The 24735-nt window shown below is 37.2% G+C and overlaps 1 protein-coding gene across 3 annotated transcripts in view; it reads left to right on the forward strand.

Annotated features, from left to right (window-relative positions):
• The window catches only part of cpne5b (copine Vb), a 226184-nt gene that overhangs the window by 144788 nt on the left and 56661 nt on the right, over positions 1 to 24735 (forward strand). For all 3 annotated transcript variants that reach the window (XM_087272009.1, XM_087272008.1, NM_201028.3), the window contains 3 exon segments: positions 5241 to 5304; positions 19426 to 19529; positions 21566 to 21670. In XM_087272009.1, the coding sequence (XP_087128135.1) occupies positions 5241 to 5304; positions 19426 to 19529; positions 21566 to 21670 (273 nt within the window).

Genomic DNA, 24735 nt, shown 5'->3' on the forward strand with positions numbered 1-24735 from the left:
AGCTTAGTGAATGTATAAGTCAAGCTCAGATTTTAATATGGATGGGGGTGCGCAAAGCATCTCCGCTTTTCTGAAACTCTGGAGCTCTGGAATCGCATGGTGATTTTGCGCTTAATGATGTGTTTTATTAATGCGCATACACTCAGATGACAGGTTACTAATGGTAACGCAGCCTTCAGTAATGTTCAACTGATACTCTTGAGCCGAAGTAAATCCAGAGCTTTAGAAAGATTGTGGGGATGGATTCGGGAAACATTTTTAAAGGAATAATGAATCATATTATTTTTTTTATTCATACTTTTTTAATTTATTTATCTTCCTCTTGTTCCAATCTAGTTTTGTTAAAGAAAAAAGAAGATATTTTGTAGAATGTTGGAAACCTGTAATCATTTTACCACTCCTCTAGAGGTAAACAGGTGAGCATTTTTGAATCTATTGAGTCGATCCCCAGGTCTGACTGGATCACTTTTAACTTAGCTTAGCATAGATCATTAAATCAAATTAGACCATTAGCATCTCGCCCATGTCAGCCTAGAAAATAGCAGCTTTTCAGTTTCCATTAGTCTTAGTACATGATGACTGAGAAGAGCCAAGATTTAGGACGATTATCAAAACTCCAGTCATTTTTGAGCAAGATGCTAATGGTCTAATCTGATTGACCCCAGATTCTCACAGAAGTCAGTCAAGTTTGATGAAGGAAAAATCAAGGTTTGGGGTTGCATTCAGTATGGGGGCGTGCGAGAGATCTGCAGAGAGGATGGCAACAGCAACAGCCTGAGGTATCAAGACATTTGTGCTGCCCATTACATTACAAACCACAGGAGAGGGCAAATTCTTCAGCAGGATAGCGCTCCTTCTCATACTTCAGCCTCCACATCAAAGCTCCTGAAAGCAAAGAAGGTCAAGGTGCTCGAGGAATGGCCATCTCAGACACCAGATATGAACATTATTAAGCATGTCTGGGGTAAGATAAAGGAGGAGGCATTGAAGATGAATCCAAAGGATCTTGATGTACTCTGGGAGTCCTGCAGGAACGCTTTCTTTGCCATTCCAGATGACTTTATTAATCAGTGATTTGACTCAGAGATGTATGGATGCAGTCCTCCAAGCTCATGATGGAGTCAGACACAATATTCATTCTGTCTCCACTGCAGCAGGACTTTATATTCTATACTGGACATTATTTCTGTTCAGTGATGAGACTTTTGTCTAAGCAAAGTAGGACCTTAGTGTCCTAATGAAATCATTCAAAATCGAGGCATGGTCATATTTTATTTTGGGTAAAATAAGCGTAATCTAGAGGCCTTTGCCTTTCATATAATCCACTTCTGAAACCAAATGATCAACTAGAAGTCAAGTTATTATTTGTGGTTCCTAAGACTTGAATAGACAGCAAGACTTTTGACAAGTGTGTGTATATATATATATATATATATATATATATATATATATATATATATATATATATATATATATATATATATATATATCCCAAACGAGACTGAAAAATAGACTTTTTATACAGCAGAATAGAAACATATAATAGGAAATACTGTGCGAACATATTCGATTTTGGTCATTAACTATAAAAATGACAGAAAAAAGTTGTTCGGTGTTTAAAAGTTTAAAGGTTGTTCTATGACTTGAACACACCCATATCAAAAATGTAAGTTTTTAATCTGTTGTCTGTATTTTATGAGGCTTTTGTTTCCAACAAGTAACTAGACAAGCGCATTTAGCCTGCGATTTCAAGTTTTAGAAAAAAAATCTCCATGATTTGTTGATTATGTTCACCCCAAAACTATTATTATTAACTTTGCTAAAGAAGTTACAAAATAACCACAATCTAATGTATTAATGTGTGTACTTTATTAAAGTTCCTAATTAATAATTAGAAACCCCTTATGATAAAACAGCACAGGCAAATCTCGAGGTTTCTCACAGCAAATTACTTGGCATTATTCTCTGCGCCACTCTTACTTCCAGCGGCATAATTTTAATTTCTTTAGAAAAAACTAAATTGGAAGCAAACACAATCATCAAACTCAAAACTAAACCCTGCCACTATTTAAACAAAACAAAAATAACTGCCACTGTTTAAAAAACACCATTTATAAATGAGTTGCTCAGTTTGCAGCATTTCGCATTAAAAAAACACAACCTTTAGCTGGCTGGAGAGTGTCAGCAAGAAGGATTGTCCTGTTTGTTTCTCCAGACGGCTCTTTGTAGTTGTTTGGTTCAAGCTCCTTTTCTGCATTAATGCAACAATATAAAGCAGGACTCCTGTTGTTCCGGAGGGACGTGAAGACTGAGTAATGAACCAATTAGCAAACACTGGAGTCAACAAACACCTGAGGGACTGTAGTCCACTTGCAGCAGATCAAATCACATTCCTTTACTTATACAGCGGATTATAAAATACAAGGCACTCTGTAGACGATCAAAGTTGAAGTTGAAAGGGAAGATTTACTACATTACTGACATCAGCAACCTTCCGACAATCTAAGTTTATGATTGGAGATGAAGAATCATTGTTGTCTAAAAGTTTCTGTATTATTTTTCAACTATAACAGTATCTAAATAAGTAATTGTGAGGAGGCCGGTGAGGAGTCTATTACAGTAATCCATCCTGCTGCTGATAAAAGCATGAACAAGTTTCTCTAAGTCTGGTCTTGATTTTACAGTGTATACACACAAATTAATGCATGTTTATACCTTGAAAAGCAGATATAAGTAAGACACCTCAATCTCATCCAGTCAGTCGTCATTATGTGATGTTAGACAATACTGGTCAAATGTGTTTTGAGAATCCAGTCGTTTTTTCATTCCTCCTCTGGCACTCGGAGAGCCAGCGCGGTCTGTCCATCTGGCCACAGTGTAACGTTTATCGTTATCCTGTTCGCTGACAGCAGTCGTGTGGAGCCATTATGGATGACAACATGCCTAGCAAAATGGCTTTTGGTTTTGCGAGCACATGGCTAAAGTGCGAACACAGACTGCCTGCATCTGTCTCGACTGCAAATGAACAATCCTGAAGGAGAACTTAGCCATATGGACAACAGCACCATCGCTAATGGCTTTCAGCGTGATTTCTGTATTAACCAGAAGCTGTGATGTTTCCAGGATCTGAATGTTGACGTGTGTGACTGATGGATCAGTCTTTTGAAGCCAGAGCGTTCTAGATTTATTCACAGACTATAAATTTTACATGCGCGCCTATAAATATCACATGACTAGCGATTATCTCAGAACTGCCTTTATGGGATGGCTGTAAAAACGGTGTTAATAGGACAAAAACCTGTCATGATTGTAAAGATATAATAGTATGATGCTTTGTAAGTTCTTGCTTGGTTCACTGGAGCAAATATATGTGCTGTAAGTGTTTATAGGATCATTAAAATGAATTAAAGGGGACCTGTATGACCCTTTTTATAAGATGTAAAACAAGTCTCTAATGTCCCAAGAGTGTGTGTGTGAAGTTTCAGCTCAAAATACCACACAGATAATGTTTTCTAACTCTCTGAAACTGACCCTTTTAGGCTTTATCAAAAGCATGGCATTTTTGGTGACTGCCGCTCTAAAATCAAATGAGATTGTGCTCTTTTTCCACAGAGGGCGGAGCTACAAATGCCTGTGTGTCAGCATAGTGGCAGATTCAAAAACAAGACTAATGTGCTATGTTAATGAGGGAGATAAGGTCTCTAGTGGGCGGGGCTTTCCCCCTCTGATGACACGTACAAAGGGAGAATGTCAATCAAAGTGTTTTTGCAGACTGAATTTATCAAGTGGGATTATAATAAATTTAATTAATTAATTTTGACTATTAGAGGCTGGTTATAATCACACACTTCTGCCACACAACTGTGTTTAAACCCCTGAAAAAGTGTTTTTTTTCACAATAGGTTGCCTTTAATATTTTTTCAAAGTAGGAATGAAGCAAAAGTGAGAAGTTTTAACTAATCTCGCCCATACCTATCTTAAAGTTGCCATATACTGCATCAATTCAATAAGTTAAATTGTTATCTTGTATCTAAATAGTATGTACAGAATTATTCGCCCCCCTTTAATTTTTTTTTCTTTTTAAAATATTTTCCAAATGATGTTTAACAGAGCGAGAAAATTTTCACAGTATGTCTGATAATATTTTTTCTTCTGGAGAAAGTCTTATTTGTGTTATTTCGGCCAAAATAAAAGCAGTTTTTTAATTTTTTAAGATAATTTTATGGACAAAATTATTAGCCCCTTTAAGCTGTATATTTTTTCCATAGTGTACAGAACAAACCATTGGTATACAATAACTTGCCTAATTACAATAACCTGCCTAGTTAATTTAATTAACCTAGTTAAGCCTTTAAATGTCACTTTAAGCTGTATAGAAGTGTCTTGAAGAATATCTAGTCAAATATTATTTACTGTCATCATGGCAAAGAGAAAATAAATCAGTTATAAGAAACTATTATGATTAGGAATGTGTTTAAAAAAAATCTTCTCTCCATTAAATAGAAATTGGGGAAAAAATAAGCATGGGGATAATAATTCAGGAGCTTAATAATTCTGACTTCAACTGGATGAGCCTTGGGTAATAAAAACATGGTGTAGAACATGACCTATAGTATATGCAAATCTTCACGTCACGCAACAGTCTGCTTTGTGTTCTGATTGGTCTGTTGTCCACTGAGGTTTTAAACTCGCAGAATTTATCTAAGAACAAGGAAACAATGGGGTCTGATGCTCACGGTATGCCCATTTCCATACACTGAATCTTGATGATGTGCCTACACTGTAAAAAAAATCCTGGTTGCCTTAAATTTTTAAGCTGATTGAAAATTAACCTGATGAGTCCATTGAACTTCAATTATGTTAAACTGACTTAAAACAGTTTCCGTAACTTATAAAATTAAGTTAGAACATGATTAACTTAGTTTAATAAGTTACAATGAACTAAGGGCATCCGCTGCATAAAATATATGGTGGATAAGTTGGCGGTTCATTCTGCTGTGGCAACCCCAGATTAACAAAGGGACTATGCCAAAAAGAAAATGAATGAATACTAAAAAATATGTATATAATTATATATCTACTTTTTTACAGTGTAGGTATACCCTAGATTTTCTTTAAAGGACACCTTTAAAGTTTGGTCATTTCTAGAAAAGCTGGACTTATTGTGTTGAGACTTGGAATTGATCTCATCCCCATGTGTTCATCTTTTGAAGGTTTAATGTCCTCCTTCTGTATTTCAGGGGCATATCAGGAAAAAACTGCGGCACGATCGTCCTGTCTGCTGAAGAACTGGGCAACTGCAGGGTGAGTCTCCGTCTTCAGATAGTCTTTACACATGTGCACAGTGTTGTATTCATTCAAGGACGGACTGAAAATGCATTTTTAAGCAGATTGCCTGCAATTTACTCGGTGACCTTCAATTAAAAACACTCGGTCTCATTAAAGCTCACAGCGCCGCTGTGCATATAGAAAACAAGATCCTAGTTTATGAATTCATCCATGCAAGACCAAAAAAAAAAAAAAAAGCAGCGACTCTTAACCACAGGAGCCTTTGAAATAGAAAAATACGATTTTATTTGAAAAGGTCATGGAGGATTGTGAGCATTTGTCAACATGCAGCATGATAAATTGTGAGGGAATGAAACCAATCGATGATTTATTTATTTTTTTGCACAAGCGGCCGTCGGGTTAGATGAAGGACATGTGTTGAGTCAAATGAAGTTCGCATCATCAGAACCGACATCTAATAAAGAGAGAGACCTTATTAAGACAGAGGCTGGACATTTTCAGCATCGCCCTCATTTACAAAGGTCAGTTCAGTCATAATATTAAAAGTCGAGAATACCTGTTAGTATGCACTACAGGACTCCAGTTCTGAATGGCATCATTGAGTTAAGCATCAATACAAATGGTCAGTGGTGGAAAGAGTAAATCACTCTCGAATAAACGTACACGCGCAGGCAAAATGTAGTGCAAGAAAGTGTTACATATAGGAGCAATATCGAGTGTGATATTGCGTTTATACAACAGTTTGATGGCATAATTGTGTATCTAAAAACAAAATCAAACATGGAGAGTCTCAAAAACCCTTTTGAATGAGGAACTACTTTCTTCCGTGTTGGATTCAAATCATAAGCTGACAGTTAAACAGTTGAGCGTGCATCTTTTAAACTTTAGGTCTGTAGTGTCTGCTTTTTGCTGGCTGTATGTGGGCAGAGTAATACACAAAGGGTGAAGAGGCTATACAGGTGCTGATATTACTTAAATGTATTATAGCTATCAGCCAATCAGATTCGAGAACCAGACAGAACGGTTGTATAAATACTTTATATATATATATATATATATATATATATATATATATATATATATATATATATATATATATATATATATATATATATATATATATATATATATATATAAATATATATATATGTGTGTGTGTGTGTGTGTGTGTGTGTGTGTGTGTGTGTGTGTGTGTGTGTGTGTGTATATATATATATATAGTTCAAGTCAGATTTATTAGCCCCCCTTTGATTTATTTTATTTTTTTTCCTTTTTTGAATATTTCCCAAATGATGTTTGACAGAGCAAAGAAATGTTCACTGTATATCTTTTGGAGAAAGTCCTCCCTTCTTTCTCCCCTGCTCTGCTGGCCACGCCCACTCCTCCCCCTGCTCGCAGCGCTCCACGCCCAACATCCAACATGGAGCATTTTTAATTCTGAGGTAGACTTGAACTGAAAGAGGGGGGTTTCATGGGGAGCTAATAATAATACTGTCCTTAAAATGATTTTATATATATATAATTCTATATATTTTAAAGATTTTTTTTCCTTTTTTAAATATTTCCCAAATGTTTAAAAATGTTCACAGTATGTCTGATTATATTTTTTCTTCTGTAGAAAGTCTTATTTGTTTTATTTCAGCTAGAATAAAAGCAGTTTTTAATTTTTTTAAAAACTATTTGAGGTCAAAATTATTAGCCTCTTTAAGCTGTTTTATTTTATCATTATACAATAACTTGCCTAATTACCCTAACCTGCCTAGTTAACCTAATTAACCTAGTTAAGCCTTTAAATGTCACTTTAAGCTGTGTAGAAGTGTTTTGAAAAATAAAAATAGTAGTTCACGAGTGAGGGAAGGATGGAACGTGAGATTGATGAATCGGTGCAGCGGCAGCAGTAATGCAGTCAATGCACTGGTCCCTTGTGGTAAGGAAGGAGCTGATCTGTAAGGCGAAGCTCTCGATTTACCATTCAATCTACGTTCCTACTCTCGCCTATTGTCATGAGCCTTGGGTCATGACCGAAGGGACAAGATCTCGGATGCAAGCGGATGAAATGAGTTTTCTTCGAAGGGTGGCAGGGCACAATCTTATGGATAGGGTGAGGAGCTCTGACACTCAGGAGGAGCTCAGAGTAGAGCCCCTGCTCCTCCACATTGAGAGAAGTCAGCTGAGGTGGCTTGGGCATCTGTTTCGGATGCCTCCTGGACGCCTACCTAGGGAGGTGTTCCAGGCATGTCCCAACCGGGAGGAGGCCTCGGGGAAGACCCAGGACTCGCTGGAGGGACTATGTCCCTTGGCTTGCCTGGGAACGCCTCGGGATCCGCCTGGAGGAGCTAGAGGAAGACCCAAAAAAGTGGAAAAGCGGCAGAAAAGCAGCAGAAAATGAATGAATGAATGAATATATAAGTAGTAACTGTAAATAATAAAGCAATAAAAACTTATTCAAGTAAATATACACATTTTTAAAGCTATTTTGTTTAGTATAATTCCTGACAAAATTACTAAAATACAGTCATTTGACTGGACATTTACAGCCCTGCAAAGGGATATTATACAATTTTGGTTACATTGAACGTCGTGGAGGTGAGCACTGGATGTAATCAGCAAGATGCACATTGAAGGGGTAGTTCTCCCAAAAATTAAAATGTCTTGTTAATTTTCTCAGCCTTGTGCTGTACAATGTTTAGGTGACTTTTGTTTTCTTCATTGAACAGTAAAGATGATGTTTAGCTGAAACTGTTGTCCTCTGATATTAATATAACAGAGGTCGGCTGGATGAAAAAAAAAAACATGCATGCAAATCATAAGTACTACCTGCGGGTCCTGATGATGCACTGAGGTCTTATGAAGCGAAACGATCTCTCGGTGCAACACACACTGAATGCGTCATCATGTGATGAAGCGCTTCTCGTGCATACTTCAGTGTACGTGTTTAGAGCCGTTTACCCAGGCTGTGGATAACCGGTAATGATGATGAAAATAATGTTCAGTGGGATTCACCGCGCCATCATTTTGCTTCATAAGACCTCAGTGCATTGTCAGGAGATGTATTGTAGGTACTCATTAGTATTTGCGTGGAAATCTTCACATGGTGGGAAGCGTGCATATTCCATACATAATCTTTACACAATTGCAAGAAAATGGGCGTTACTTGGAATTCTGCATAAATTGGACGGAACTTTTGTTCTGATCTTTTGATCTATTGTTAAGTCACAACAATAGAAAAACAGTCTGCGCACGCTACACAAATAATCTATATTTTCATGCTTCATGTTGTTTTAACATACAGTTAAAGGCAATATTATTAGCTCTCCTGTGACATTCATTTATTCATTCATTCATCTTCCTTCGGCTTTGTCCCTGATTCATCAGGGGTTGCCACAGTGGAAGGAACTGCCGACTATTCCAGCATACGCCTTGCGCAGCGAATGCCCTTCCAGCTGCAACCCAGTACTGGGAAACACCCATACACTCTCACATTCACACACACACTTATACACTACGGCCAACTTAGTTCATATACAGTTGAAGTCAGATTAATTACCCCCCCCCCTTTGATTTTTTTTCTTTTTTAAATATTTTCCCAATGATGTTTAACAGAGCAAGGAAATTTTCACAGTATATCTGATAATATATTTTCTTCTGGAGAAAGTCTTATTTGTTTTATTTCGGCTAGAATAAAAGCAGTTTTTAATTTTTTAAACACCATTTTAAGGAGAATATTATTAGCCCCTTTAAGCTGTATATTTTTTGATAGTCTACAGAACAAACCATCGGTGTACAATAACTTGCCTAATTACCCTAACATGCCCAGTTAGCCTAATTAACCTAGTTAAACCTTGAAATGTCACTTTAAGCTGTTTAGAAGTGTCTTGAAGGATATCTAGTAAAATATTATTTACTGTCATCATGGCAAAGATAAAATAAATCAGTTATCAGACATGAGTTATTGAAACTATTATGTTTAGAAGTGTGTTGAAAACATCTTTCCCTTAAACAGAAATTGGGGAAAAAATAAACAGGGGTCTAATAATTCAGGGGGGCTAATAATTCTGACTTCAACTGTGTATATATATAGTCAGAATTATTAGCCCCCGTTTAATTTTTTCCCAGCTTGGTCTGCCTTGCCTTCGAAAAGCACATGCTCTCATGAATAATTAAGAAGCCGGCTCTTCTCATAGGAAAATATAAGAAAACATAAGAAATCTCTGCTATGAATAATAATGAGAAACCGACGTGTCATCACTCCACTAGCAGATTTGCACTACATCACCAATTTTGGTCCGCTCCAAAAATTATTTTAAAGCCAGAAGATGAAATTAGCTGGCAAAAGCTCAAATTATCCAGTTTTTCCCACAATTAAAGCTGACAGGTGCTAACATTGTCTTAACTGATGCTCACAACACAATCTCACGGCAATTCGTAACTTTTTCATTTAGTGGCAAATTCGTATGAATTCGTACGATCTAATTCGTACAATTTAGTACGATTTGCTTATCCCCCAATGACGGTTGGGGTTAGGGGTGGAGTCAGGTGCCACGCCTCCTTTTTAAAATCGTACCATTTCGTACGACTGAACTCGTACGAATTCGTACGAATTAGCCACTAAACTGGCAAAACGTAAAATACTTACGTTTTCTGGTGAAATCAGGCTGGATGCTCAAGACACATCTGGTTTATTGAACCTTTAAATAGATATTTTACCCAAATATGAAACATTTCTTTCTCTTGTCGAACACAAATGAAAATATATTGAAGAAAACAAAAAAAAACTGTAATCATAGACATCCATAGTGTTTGTGTTTTCTACTGTGGAAGTCAATCGCTGTGTGTAATTTCAGAGGCTCTGAAGGATGCATTCAAAGGGCATATAAAAAAATTGAAGGCTCCTTCAAATGCGTCCTTTGTTTACCAAGTAGTGAAGGACACAATCGGTTTATCCTTTGCCTCCTCGAACATCCCAAGATTCATTGTGCACCGATAACGTCAGGACATTTTAATAGAAAACGTTGGATTAAATGTATGAATAAGGTTTTATTTTCCTTGGATATCTAAACACATGTAAAAAACAAAAAGAGTATGAGATGTCTTACTAAAAAGTGATTTCATAGACTTTTTTTTAAACAAGGCTGGCATGAATGTGAAATCTGATTGGTTGGTTTAGACACTGAGGCCAATTTAAAGATGTAGTGTCTGTAAAGTGTGAGCAAGATTGTGAAATATCTCTTGGTTTTAGCATCTAAATCACTGACCACTTCTCTATATCATCTCCAAAAGACAGATTTTTCTGGCTGGAAATGAAAAACTGAGGTACAATCTGCTCTTGAGAAGCGATGTAATCAAATTTAGATCTGAAAGAAGAAGTCAATTTGGTGTGAAAGCGAGAATAATTCATAAGCTAATGATGTACGCGCGTGATTTGAGTCAGCTATCAACTCTCAGCAGGCGTTTTTTCAGGGGTCAATGTGAAGCAGAGGTTATCTGTTAATATTGTCAATCATTTTGGGGCTTTGCTGCTTTTATATGCTGAATTCTCCACAGAGACAAAGACAGTGCCGATACGCCCGAGGATGTTAGAAGAAGATCAATATTATCAATACTGTCTGTGTCCAATTTCTTTTCTCTTTTCATCACAGATAATATAGTGTGATGCTGCTGACAGACAGACACAGGCCTTGAACGTGGACACTCTGTTTAGTTTGCTACTATCTAGCAAATAAACACATCACATTGATGTAATAAATAAGAAATATACTTGGTAATATATAAGATTAATTACTGCTATGCATTGTATTCAGTGTTGGATAAGTTACTACAGAAAAAACATCACTAAAACAGTGTTAATACTGCTTAAAATCCCTTAAAATCAAACACAATAGGAGTTAAACTTTAAATATGTTTAAATTTGAGCTTTATTAACATGTTATGCACCTTTTTACAATATCTAAAATAAGTCTCTGTTGTCCCTAAAGTGTGTGTGTGAAGTTAAAGCTCAAAATAACCCACATTTGATATTTATTAACTGTGAACTCTGACCCTTCTTATGCTCATTGTGGCATTTTTCTGACTGTCACTTTAAATTCAAATGAGATTGTGCTCTATTCAAAAGAGGGAGGAGCTACAAATTCCTGTGTGTCACCATAGTGGCAGATTCAAAAACAAGACTGACATCCTATATGCTAATGAGGGAGAGATGGTCGCTAGTGGGCGGGGCTTTACCCCTCTGATGAAAAGTACAAAGGGAGAATGTCAATCAAAGTGTTTCTGCAGACTGTCTTTATCAAGTGTGATTATAAAAAAAGGTAACTCTTTACAATAAGGTTCATTAGTTAATGCATTTACTAACATGAACTAATCATGAACAACACATGTACAGCATTTATCAATCATAATTGAACATTTACTAATGCATTAATAACATCCAAGTCCATGCTTGTTAACATTAGTTAATGCACCATGAGTTAACATGAACTAACAATGAACAGTATTTTCATTAACTAACGTTAACTAACATGAACAAATACAGTAGTAGATGTATTTTACATTATTTGTTCATGTAAGTAAATTCATTAATTAACATTAACTAATGAACCTTATTGTAAAGTGTGACCATAAAAAAAAAATTAAATGGATCGATTTTTACCACTAGAAGCTGGTTATATGTTTAAAACTCATATTTGTGTGTGTGTGTGTGTGTGTGTGTGTGTGTGTGTGTGTGTGTGTGTGTGTGTGTGTGTGCGCGTGCGTGCGTGCGTGCGTGCGTGCGTGCGTGCGTGCGTGCGTGCGTGCGTGCGTGAGTGCGTGCGTGCGTGCGTGCGTGCGTGCGTGCGTGGCTTTTGTCCCGTCTTAGTGAGCGGGGCCGCAGGTTTCAAATCTCCCGGGTTTGCGCGCGTAACTGCTTGTGTTTAGTAGATACGTCATTGCGAAACACCTAATGACTCGTTATCAAGACGACTCTTTTGAAGCACTATGAGTCGATTCTTTTATAGATGAATCAACAGTTTTAAACGCTTATGCCGAGTTCAGACTGCATGATTTTCAAAGTCGTCGTGTCACAGATGTTTTCACTCTGCATGACTATCTGGGCTAGCGTTTCGTCGCTGCTTTGTTTACACTGCAAGGACTTTCACATTGCATGACTTTACTATAGGAAGAATTGCCGACAAGTTCGTCCAAACTACGTCTCACAGCCAAAAACACGTAGTATGTCTTTTGTTATTAACTACATAACAAGAAAGAAGCCTTTAATGGGGTAGAAAATGTACATATTTGCTCACCTGGGTTTAAAGGGAATTAGCCATTTCTCCTCAACATTAATAATAAACTAATTTCTTTCTGTATGAAACGTCAAACAGACACGGTTGCTCCTGAGTCCTGTCAAAGCTCCACTAGTTTTTCCTCCATTTCGTGGGTCCAAATAAACCGAAAAAGAGCGCTTTTAACTTCTCCCCCAGCCTCCCGCTGGCCTGCAGCAGGTATACACACACGCACACACAAGTGAATGCTGCTCTCTCATTGGCTGTAGGCGATCGCTGATGTTATTTTCAGTCAAAACTCAATTCACACGGCATGATTTGAATCGCCGACAGTCCCAGATATTCAGCACGTCAAATATCTTGCAGGCATCGGCGACTCATCTGCGATTCTCTCAGATCGCGTCTTTGATAGTTCATACTGTGTGATTGTCACTCACATGCACGAGCACCGATTTGCCTGTGATTTCAGGCATTTGTCGGCGATTTCTCAAAACCTGTCAGCGAGCCAAAATCGGGGCTAAAATCACGCAGTCTGAACTAGGCATAACAGATTGAAGCCTTAGCTGGATATTTCACCTCACTTAGAGCTGTGTTACTCGTTACATGGAGTCATTTTCAAAAACCCATAATAAGGGCTCTTTAAAATAAAGTTGTTCATTGTTAATTAGCCTTTACTCTTTAACTAACTTTAACAATTGGACATGACATTGGATTTTAAGAATGCATTAGTAAATGTTGAACTATGATTAATAAACTCTGTACAAGTATTCTCCGTTATTAGTGCATGTTAGTAAATAGATTAACGAACATTAACTAATGAAACATTATTGTAAAGTGTGACCATTTAAATGATTAAATTATAAATGAATAGTGTTTTTCTTGGTTCATTTTTACATGATTAAGAAGTATATTTATACGCAGACATGCAACTCACTGTAGAATAACATATAAACAAATACAGTATGTTTCAAACAATAGACATTTCAGCCTAGCCTTTTTCTGTAGATAATAATAAAAGAGGACTTATTTTTTCTTAATATTGACCCATTTGTTTTTGTTTTTATTTTACTCTACAAGGCATTGATGCATTTTATGAGCTCCTTCTATTGTTTTTTTTTCTCTTCTCAAATGCTGTGTACAAATTAAAAGCTTCATTATAATTCTACCCCACACTGTAATGAGAACAGGAAAAGCCTTTATTGTTAGCATGCGAGCTAAAGGGATCTGAGTCGCTTCGCATTCATACATGCTCAAATTAAAGCTTTAGGGTGGGTTAAATATGGCCGGCGGAGCAACAAGAACAACAAATGAAGTCTGCCATTGATCCGGAGAACAGAGAAGCTGTAGAAAATCCTTTTGAGATTGTAATGAAGGTGTTTCACATGTCCAGTCACAGCGCTAACAAGAGCACAGCACACTGGAGCATCACAAACACTTCACAGTAGCTGCGCTTGAATCCAAATCGACAGAATATTGCAGAAATGATTGACTGCATAAGCTCTGTTTACATTCCGTGCATTTAATACTGTCAGTTCCAGGGAAAACAATACTGTAAATTATTAATAGATATGAACACTTAAGTGGTGTTCATAAGATTATTAAACATTTATAATCCTGATGTGATACACTGCATGCTTATAACAGCTTATTAAGTGTCATAAATGCAAAGATGACATTTGTTTTGACAACTTGACATAGATGCATTATTTTTGTCTTTGTCAAGAAAGCTTGACATAACCAAGACAGCAAAACTTGTCATAAATCTGTCATAAACATGAATGTCATGAAGCCATTATAAATTTGTCTTGAATTCTATGAAAGCGTCATTAATAAATATATTTTGACCTCAATACTGTGGTAAGAGCTTAATTTGCCATTAAAACGTCATTAAATATTAATGAAACTCTTATAAATTGATTTAGCAGAGTAATGACACTTATAATAAGACATTTTAAAGACAAATACAGTAAAAACATGATCACACATGACACAATATTGCCTCATGACAATTATGTTTATGATAGATTTATGACAAGTTATGTTGTCTTGGTAATGTCAAGTTGTAATGACAAATATTTTATATTTGTTTATGCCAAGTGTCATAATAATGTTTTATTTGCATTTAAAATGACATCACTGAGCAAATGACACTTAATAACAGTTGTCATAAGCATGCATAACGTCTCATTCATGTCATGTCATGATTATTAAGGTTTTCATGAACACCCCTTCAAGTAAAGTGCTACCATGTAAATGGAAGTTTCCAGAAGCAGGGAAACCATTATAGGCTTTTACTGTAGTGTTTAGTGTAGACTAAATTTTGAATCCCGCTCCCGCCCGCACCCGCCAGGTTTTAGCCCGAACCCGACCGCTCCCGCTTATATTAAGAATTTGTTGTCCCGCTGCCCGAACCCGCCCCGTTTTCTGGCCGCCGCGCCCGATCCCGCTAAAGAGCGGGGGGGAAACAAACCCGAAAATCACTCAGCTATACAGTCCAGACAGCCTATAACAAGCTGTCTGTATAAACACACACACACACACAGCACCAAGCACACACACACAGACAAAGCTCTCTCTCATACGCACGCGCGCAGTAACACACATACACAAGCACCAAGCAGACACACAGGCGTTTGCTGTTATATCAACTCAAAGGGTTGTAATACCATGTATCAAGTACCAATGTAATAGCAAAAGGTTTATATAAAGGTATATAAATACTAAGTCCAGCTCCGGGCCGCAGCGCACATTACTCTCGGGCCGATTCTGGTTCGGATGCGGCAGCGTCGGCTTACTTACGGCTGACACATCTGGCCCGATTGATTCGAGCCGGAATCGGGCAGTGAGTCCACAAGCATTCGAGTTCGGGAGCCGGGCCGAGTGGTAAGTCTCCGGCAGGCGAGAATCTAGACGGAACTGGCCCGAGTGTATTTTGCTATCTGGAAAAGCTCTCTCTCTCTCTCTCTCTCTCTCTCTCTCTCTCTCTCTCTCTCTCTCTCTCTCTCTCTCTCTCTCTCTCTCTCTCTCTCAGTTCAGTTCAGTTCAAGTTGCTTTATTGGCATGACATTAAGTACAGTATTGCCAAAGCATTTCAAATATGAAACATATTAAAACCATTGAAAATAATAATTAATAGTAAAACAGATAAGATATAATGACACACACACACAAAAAACAATATATTTGATAAATATAATAATAATAATAGTAAAAAGTTAAAATTATTTAAATAAGACACATATTTACATTAACCATTTCTTATGGTGTGTAGGGTATATACATATTTTGCAGCTAGTCTAAATGTCAATTCGTCCTCTCCGAATATATGGTTAAGTTTTTCTGAGTCATTTAAAAAATGAACTGATCAATGTTTCAAATTGGGGGAAAAATATTTCTCTAGTCGTGGTGTATTTGGGGCAAAACAGAAGGAAGTGTGTCTCATCCTCTCTTTGGTTTGTGTCTTGGTTTGTGTCTTGTTGTTGTCTTGTTGTTGTTGTTGTCTTGTTGTGTCTTGTTGGTTTGTGTCTATTGTGGTTTGGTTTGTTTGTTTGTGTTTGGTTTCTCTCTCTCTCTCTCTCTCTCTCTCTCTCTCTCAATCGCGCGCACGCGCAGTAACATACACACACAAAAAAAAAAAAAAAAACATACACACACACAAGCACCAAGCACACACACAGGCAAAGCTCTCTCTCTCATTTGCATAGCAATATCCGCGATATTGCTAGACAGCCCGCTCCCGTCCCAAATTAAACCCGTTACCGACCACTCCCGCGATTTATTCGGAAATTTATTTATGGAATGCAGACCTCTACATGGAGTTGCTGCCATGTGATATATTTAGTGCTTAAATTAATGAATTAGTGTACAGTTACACCCCCGGTCACCTGCATCACTGAGTAAACAGTGCTCACAGTGTGTTTTACGCTGGCAGAGGCAGAATGTCAGGCTTCTTTCCCCTTTACAGCCTCGCGTTCAAGAATGCAGAACATATTTATAAGGCTTTGGGGCATTGCTGAGACCGTATGGCATTATTCTGCATCTGCAGCGGTGTGTTGTGTTGTGTGGGTGGAGATTGCATTCGAAATTCATGTGCATCCTGAACTTTCCACCCCTCTCGTAAAGTGCCCTATTTAGGGCGTCTTGGCTTCAGGCAGATATTCATACCGCCTCGTTTTCAGCGGGTGTCACAGATGATTTCTGCTGAGAGCCCTAAAGCTGCACTTAAAGTGTTATGTGGCTCTAGAGCTGGCAGATTCCTGAAGGTTGTCATGTGAAAAGGCATCATCCGCCACTGGGCTTTTTATGGGCGGGCGATGGAGGGAATGTGATAGTGCTAACGCTATCTGGACGGCTCCAAACACCAGGTTTGAGGTGTTGTAATAAGGCCGACTGACTCCAAGAAGAAAGAACTTGGAGAATATGTTGATATAGCAGTCCGGGAATAAGCCTGCAGAGCAAGCACACGTTTAATTGCTCTGGCTTGGGGTGTATGATAAATGTGAAGGCGCACACATCTGCTGTAGTGCGTCATGGGAGCTCGCAACAACAAAGTTTGTTTACTAAGAGCGATGTAGTGCTGTGAAGATAACAGGACTAGCTAATATCTGGAGTCCAGCGCAGTTGTCGCTCACACAAGAGAATCTGCCAAACACACTACACAAGAGCTTGCTTCTGATTGGCTCTGTCATCCACTTGGAAAAACATGTTGACTTACCGTTAAGGCCATTGATGGTCTGAATCAGAGCTGTGTTGTGTAATTGTAAATAACGATGTGCAAATAACTAGTCGCACTTTAAGGTACATTTCTTGGTATTGGTGGCATGGTGGCTCGGTGGTTAGCACTTAGTCATAAACACAAAGCTGACAAAAAAGAAAACAATTGGAGTTTACAATAACCTGAGGATTATTTATTTACAAGATGGCGCCAAACAGTCAAAAACTCAAAGCAGACAGAAATTAAAACAGCTGATGGAGTATACACTAACCTGCGCATTATTCACTCACAAGATGGCGCCAAACAGGTAAAAAAAATGCAAAGTTGACAGAAATTAAAACAGCTGATGGAGTATACACTAACCTGTACATTATTCAGACACTAGATGGCGCCAACCACTCAGAAACACAAAGCTGACAGAAGTTAAAACAGCTGATGGAGTATACACTAACCTGCACATTATTTTGTCACAAAATGGTGCCAAACAGGCAAAAAACGCAAAGCTGACAGAAACAAAAACAGCTGATGGAGTATACACTAACCTGAGCATTATTCAGACACAAGATGGTGCCAAACAGACAAAATCATAAAACTTAAAGAAACTATGCTGGCTGAACGGAGCACATACTAACCTATGTATTACATAACCAATTTTTAGTATTCCAGACAGCCATGTAATAATAGCTATAAACGTGTCAGTTTATATCAAGGTTTTTGTTGCGTAATATACAACACCAGATAATGTCTCTTTAAACTATTAAAAATGTTCATAAAAGTCACTTTTTCCAACTTGCAGGGCTTCCAAAGTTGTCGGAAGATCAATATCCCATAATACATTTCAAAAGCATAAACAAATGGGGAAAAATCACAAGATACAGACAATTGCTCTATTTACGAATATTTTTTTACAGTGTAGCGAATATAACAATAATGACAATACTGGGACTGTACATGATGATGAATTACAATCTCAAATAAAGACTCCTAAAATGCAGCAAATGCATTCATAATTTCTTAGAGGACGATTCCCAGAGGAAGTGAAAATTGATTTTAAGAGTGCTCAGTGAAGGCAGAGCTGAGAATCAACCAAAAATTCAGACATGTTCATTTGAAAAGCGTCAATCAACAGCAGAGAGAGAGTCTGACCGCTGCTGTCAGACAGAGGGATTTAGTGAGTCATTTTAAATGGACAGGAAACGAAAGTAAGACTCAATTAAGGATTCCTTTGTTTGCCTACAATGAAGACAAGCTGCTTTTGGTCTGTGGACAAGGACAGATGCTGAAAGCAGTGCTGAGGAGTCAGATGTGTTCAGTGTTTAGGTCGAAAAAAGAGACACTAGAGCTACACTGTAAAACCCAAAAAGTTAAGGTAACTCAAACCATTTGAGAAAAACCGGTTGCAACAAACCATTTAAGTATAACTATAACTAATCCTAATGAGTACTGTGAACTTAATCCATTTGAGTAAATGAAGCAATTTAAGCACAGTAAAACCCAACAAATGAAGAGAACTCAAATAAACTGAGTACTGTAAAACTTTATAAGTTAAGGCAACTCAAACCGTTTGAGGAACCGTTTGAGTAAAAAAAAACAAATCTATATGTGTACTGTGAACTCACTCCATTTAAGTTGAAGTAATGAGGTATTTAATTAACCCATTGCTTTCAACACTGAGTTCAAAACTCTTTTCCAATGAGTAGAATTAACTTTCAGTCGATTTTTAGTTAACTACACTCAATTTATTTGATATATATGACTGTTGGGATTTACAGTGTACTACACTTTGTTTAGCTCATGGTTGAACATATACCCCCACAGTCCAAACACATGTGGTATAAATTGGCCGTAGTGTATGACTGTGTGTGTGTGTGTGTGTGTGGGTGTTTCCCAGTACTGGCCTGAAGGGCATCTGCTGTGTGAAACATATGCTGGAATAGTTGGCGGTTCATTGACCCCTGATGAATAAGAGACTAAACTGAAGAAAATGAATGAATGAATGAATGAATGAATGAATGAATGAATGAACTAGCAGCTATTTGAAAGTTACATTTTCACAGGAGGGCAAATAATTTTGTATGTAACTGAAACTCAAGTTAAATAAAAACTTTATATGTTAATATATGTTAACTAAAATGTTTTTTTTTCCTTATGGCTTCTTTATAGGACAGTGCAACCATGCAGTTCTGTGCCAACAAACTGGACAAGAAGGATTTTTTCGGGAAATCTGATCCCTTCATGGTCTTCTACAGAAGCAATGAAGATGGCACGTAAGTGTCCAGTGTTTTAATAAAGCAATAGCTTTTTGACAGGTAAAGGGACGGTTCACCCAGAAATTTTAATTAATTTCATTTACTTAGTTTTGATTGACTTGTTCCAAACCAGATTGATAAATATTTTTTTCTGTTTTCTGTTAGACACATTACATGATATTTTGAAGAATGTTTAAAACTTTGAACTATTGACATGATAAAGCAATATATAAAGTAGCAATATATAAAGTAATATTGTACAACAGTGTTTTTTAATAAATAATATTAGGCAGCACGGTTTCCCATATTGGTTTATGGCTGGAAGGGCATCTGCTGCGTAAAACTTATGCTGGAATAGTTGGTGGTTCATTCCGCTGTGGTGATCTGTAATTAATAAGAGATTAAACTGAAGGAAAACAAATGAATAAATATACATATATATATATATATATATATATATATATATATATATATATATATATATATATATATATATATATATATACACACACACAAACACACACACACACACAATATTTCTTTTTTCCCGTATGCATGTAAATGGTTAGAAGTTTCAAACATTCTTCAAAATATCTTCTTTTGTGGTCAACAGAATGTAGGCCGACACAGATTTTGCTCCCACAGACATCCACACAAACTTTTTAGAGACACATTTTTGAGCCCATCATTCAATCTATTTATTTCCTTTGTAAATGTGTGTAAAAATATGTATTTATTCTGTTATGTTATTCCGTAATATGCTTATTTCAGTCATAGTATTAAATACTATACAAATGTGTCGATAACTTGTTTACTGTACAGTTTGTAAAGTTATATATTCTGTCATTTTGTATCATATTAAAAAAATACTGTAGTTTTGTTTAGCGAGCAAATTGTTCTAATGGAATTAGCATTGTAAACCTTCCTTTTGTGTGTGTGTGTTTTTTATTTGTTTGTTTGTTTGTTTGTTTTAAGCTCCTATATTTTTAAAATCATTATACCTAAATTTATTAATTTAATTTTTTGCAAAATTCTGTGAACAAATACACTCTTAAAATCACTTTGTTTAGACTACTTAAATAAAATGACTAGAAACAACACAAATCCTAAGGGTTTTTGGGACAACCTAGCTGGTTTATGTTCAAACCACTTACTTTTTTTAAAATAGTTTGTTAACTTTATTAAATTACTTTATTCTGTGTGATTTGTGAGTCGTTTTCCTCATGGTAGCCAAAAAAAAGTCTCATTGTGAAAATATACTGGTATTGCTGTACTCGTGGGGACGTTTGGTCACTACGCTGTCCTGTACGATAAGCCTCACCTTCTAACATATGTATAAAATAAAGACGTGTATCTGAAACATACATCAAAATATCTTCTTTTGTGTTCAACAGCAAACAAATAAATGAAAAAAACTGCTTTGGAACAAGTGAAGGATGCATGAGAGGATGCAAGATTTTAATTTAGGCTTAAATGATTCCTTTAAAAGGAATATTTTCCCATGATCCTCAGCTCCGCCCTCAGCTCGTACTGTGAACCTGGCAAAACATTTCTCCGCTCCGTTGGAGATTTATGGGCTGGAAATGACTCCTCGTCCATGTGTGTGTGTTTTCCTCTATCCTAGTGTTACCCAGAGTGCCTCATCAAAGCCTCTTCATTTAAGTGACCGGGGATTCATGTTTTCAAGAGCCGGGGTGTATAGTTTGCCCATTTTGCCTTTCAGTGCAAAAATAAATAAAAAATCCTCAACGGAGCAACTCAAAAAAAGCCTAGCAGAGGCTCAGACGAGTGCTGGAACAGGTTTAATGATGCTCCTGGGTGCTGATGAAGGGCTAATTATCAAATGTTCAACTCGAGCATGGCTTTTGGAGTTCGATAATTGGACTTAAATGCTATTTAAAAGCTTACACAGACCGTTTTTGTATTAATTTTTGGATTGATTTACAGCTTTTTGTTTATCGATCCTGCAGTCTGTATGGCCGGCAAGTTGAATGAGATATTTTATTTGAGTTTCCTCTGAAGTGCTGTGTTTCTGTTGGTTTCTCTACATGAAGGTTTACCATCTGCCATAAAACAGAAGTGGTGAAGAACACACTCAACCCTGTTTGGCAGCCGTTCACCATTCCAGTCAGAGCGCTCTGCAATGGAGACTACGACAGGTAGAACACACACACATGCACACACAAAGAAAGAGAGAGAGACATACAGACACTGACACGCACATAGAGGGTCCTATCATAAACCCTGCGCAATAAGGCGCAAGATGTGTTTGGTGTGATTTGTTGCTTTTTTCAGACCGGCGCAACTGTCATTTTCACGTTTCGCGCCACGTTGTTTAAATAGCAAATTCATTTGCGCCACTTTGTGGACTAATTAGTGCGCTGGTCTGCAAAGGAGGTGTGTTAAGGCGCATCGTTGGCATGTTACTATTCTCAGAAACAGAAATAGACCACACCATTCACCGAGTAAAAGCTGCCCTAAAGTCTGTTATAGGTCCTACGCCTGTGCAGGTCCAACTGCTTACACATTGCTGAATACACACAGGATGTACAGGGATACACAAATATTTTTACATATGAAAATAATTAAAAGATTAAAATCTTACAAAAATGATTTTTTATATAAATGTAAAAAACGCTGCCTCCATGCCTCATCTCGGGGGGCTTTTTCAGATTATTTATGACAATCTGCATGTGTATAATGTTATTATTATTATCAGTATTGTTTATTATGTTCATATTTATATTTGTTTTAATAAAAACAAGTTTAGATTTGTCCTCTTGTCAGGTTTTGGAGATGCCTGCATTTCCATTTTGGGCATAAGAACAGGACGTGTGTTTGGATATAACTTAATTTGTAAATGGATACTTGCTTAATTTGTAAATGGATACAATTCTGGAACAAAACCAGGGGAAAAAAGTTACCGTGACCAACGTCCGCCTCTCAATTTCAGTTTATCCGGAACAAGACGTTGCTAAGCAGTTAGTGCAAAAAATTATCACATTTCTAAAAGAACTTTAACTATTTTGTGCAATATAACCTTATGGTTCAACAGGTAAAAACAAACAAACATGTACTGTAGCTACAAACAAATCATACGAAACATCAATATCTAGTTTACTAACACCACTGACATTCAGCCCACAGTTACCTCTTCCATCAGGTTTTCTGTCTGACTTGATACCGGAATGCAAAACACAAATATCTGACATTTCCCGAAACAGGATCCGGCAAGATCCAGATCAAATTAAGCACTGGATATAATGACCACACTTCAATATTAATGTTTATTTATTCATTTACTGGAAAATAGAACTTAATTTAGGACTAGCTTTGAAACAAATCTTTGCGCTTAAACAATATTAAATATCTATGTTAATAGATGTCTTTAGTGAGTTTCCACCATCTCCTCACTCCACCAAAGTAAAGGAGTAAAAGTAAAGAGAAAGTAAAGAGGCTGAATGGAGGAGTCTCGTTCTTTATCCTCGCGCTCCAGATGCTCTGTTTAACGTTTTTCTCACTAGTGAAGCGTTCAGTTTTTCTACTTACAAAGTCCACCATGTAAATAGCAAATGCGCCATGGCACGGCGCAACTGACTTTTAAAGGGAATGAGAGAGTAGACTCTGTTTTAATCCACGTTATGTTCAAAACACACCCTTAAGAGAATAAGCACAACCCTGTTAGACCATGCGCCGGGGCGCAGAGCGTATTTTTTTATCCATAAAAAAGCTAAAGTTAGTGCTTTTTGACACCCTTAATGCTTTTGTGCCTTGAGTTTTAGACTTTCACCAAATCGATTCAAAATACTTTATTCTGTATACTGTTTATACTTATGAAAAAAGCTTAAACATATACATTTTCTCCCTTCTATCCATTTTTAACTAAGCCTATTTAGTCTGTTTTAATAAATAATTCACTAAATTTTTACCTAATATTTCTGAAAACAAAACAATATTTCTTACTTGTCTAGAAAATGCGTCTTTATTTAATAATTTTTAGATATTTAGACTAGAAAGGAGACAAATATGCTAAATAAGAACAGTATTTTTGCAGTATATAAGACTGCTTTCTCTGTATCCGTCCTCCTGCTCTGGCTCATCCTACTGGCACTCCATCTATCAGACACAGCCATATCTCTGACAGGCCATACAGCTCATGAAAGAGCGCTAACAGCGGGGAAATAAACCAGGACAGTGGATAAATATATATGGATCATAAATTGCATGATGTTGCAGTGCCACCGCAGGCATTATCTACTTTGGCTTGGGGGACTGGTGATCTCTGTGCACGAACTTTCCAGAGCAGACGGCATCAATGCATCACCACTTGCAGTTGAAATCAAAATGATTAGCCCTTCAATGAATTTTCTGTTTTAAATATTTCCTAAATGATGTTTAACGGAGCAAGGAGTTTCTGACAGTATTTTCTATAATGTTTTTTCTGATGGAGAAAGTCTTATTTGTTTTATTTTGGCTACAATAAATGCAGTTTTTAACATTTTTGGGTCAATGTTATGAGCAATATATTTGTTCAATTGTCTATAACAAACCAACATAGGCTCATTTTGAAAACGTAGCCCTGTATACATTTCTGGAGATCATGAATTATGGAGCCGAAGGACCGTATGGCTGCATTTCGTCTTTAAAACAAGCACCTACTGTGTGGTATTACGTTGTTCCTTTTCATGCTACTAGCTGACCCCTTGTATGGACTGCTTTTGTCCAGTGGCTTACCCCATACGTCAGTGGACTTGAGACGCAGAGAGAAGTTGCCTGTTTCAATGGGGTTCAAGTCCAGAGAGATGGTTCCAGAAACCGGATAAAACAAAAACAAAAGCCAAAAAAAATAAATAACAAGTAAATAACAGGGTGAGAATGTGGTAAAATCTGAAAACATGGTAAAAACCAGGCGGCCGCGAGGGCTTTCCTTTTCTAGATCGCTTTTGAAAACACTGTCGGTTGGGTTTTGGGAAGTGGATTTTCGCGAGAACAGCAGGCGCGAACGGCAAAAAAACATACCTCCAGGGACTTATTTGCAACCCAGGGTCATTCTAAAAACGTAGTCCAGCGGACGTTTCTGGAGACCGCGAAATACATCCCGGGAGAAACGTATTTGTGCAGTTTTTGTTTTCGCGAATCCGCAAGAGGCCGCTGTGTGCGCTTTTTCGTATCTTGAACGTCTCTTGCGAGTCCGGCCAATCGGCTGACCCACCCTCCTCCTTCC

The sequence above is a fragment of the Danio rerio genome, chromosome 11 (genome assembly GCF_052040795.2).
Source record: "Danio rerio strain M-AB ecotype USA chromosome 11, GRCz13ab, whole genome shotgun sequence".
Taxonomy (NCBI): domain Eukaryota; kingdom Metazoa; phylum Chordata; class Actinopteri; order Cypriniformes; family Danionidae; genus Danio; species Danio rerio.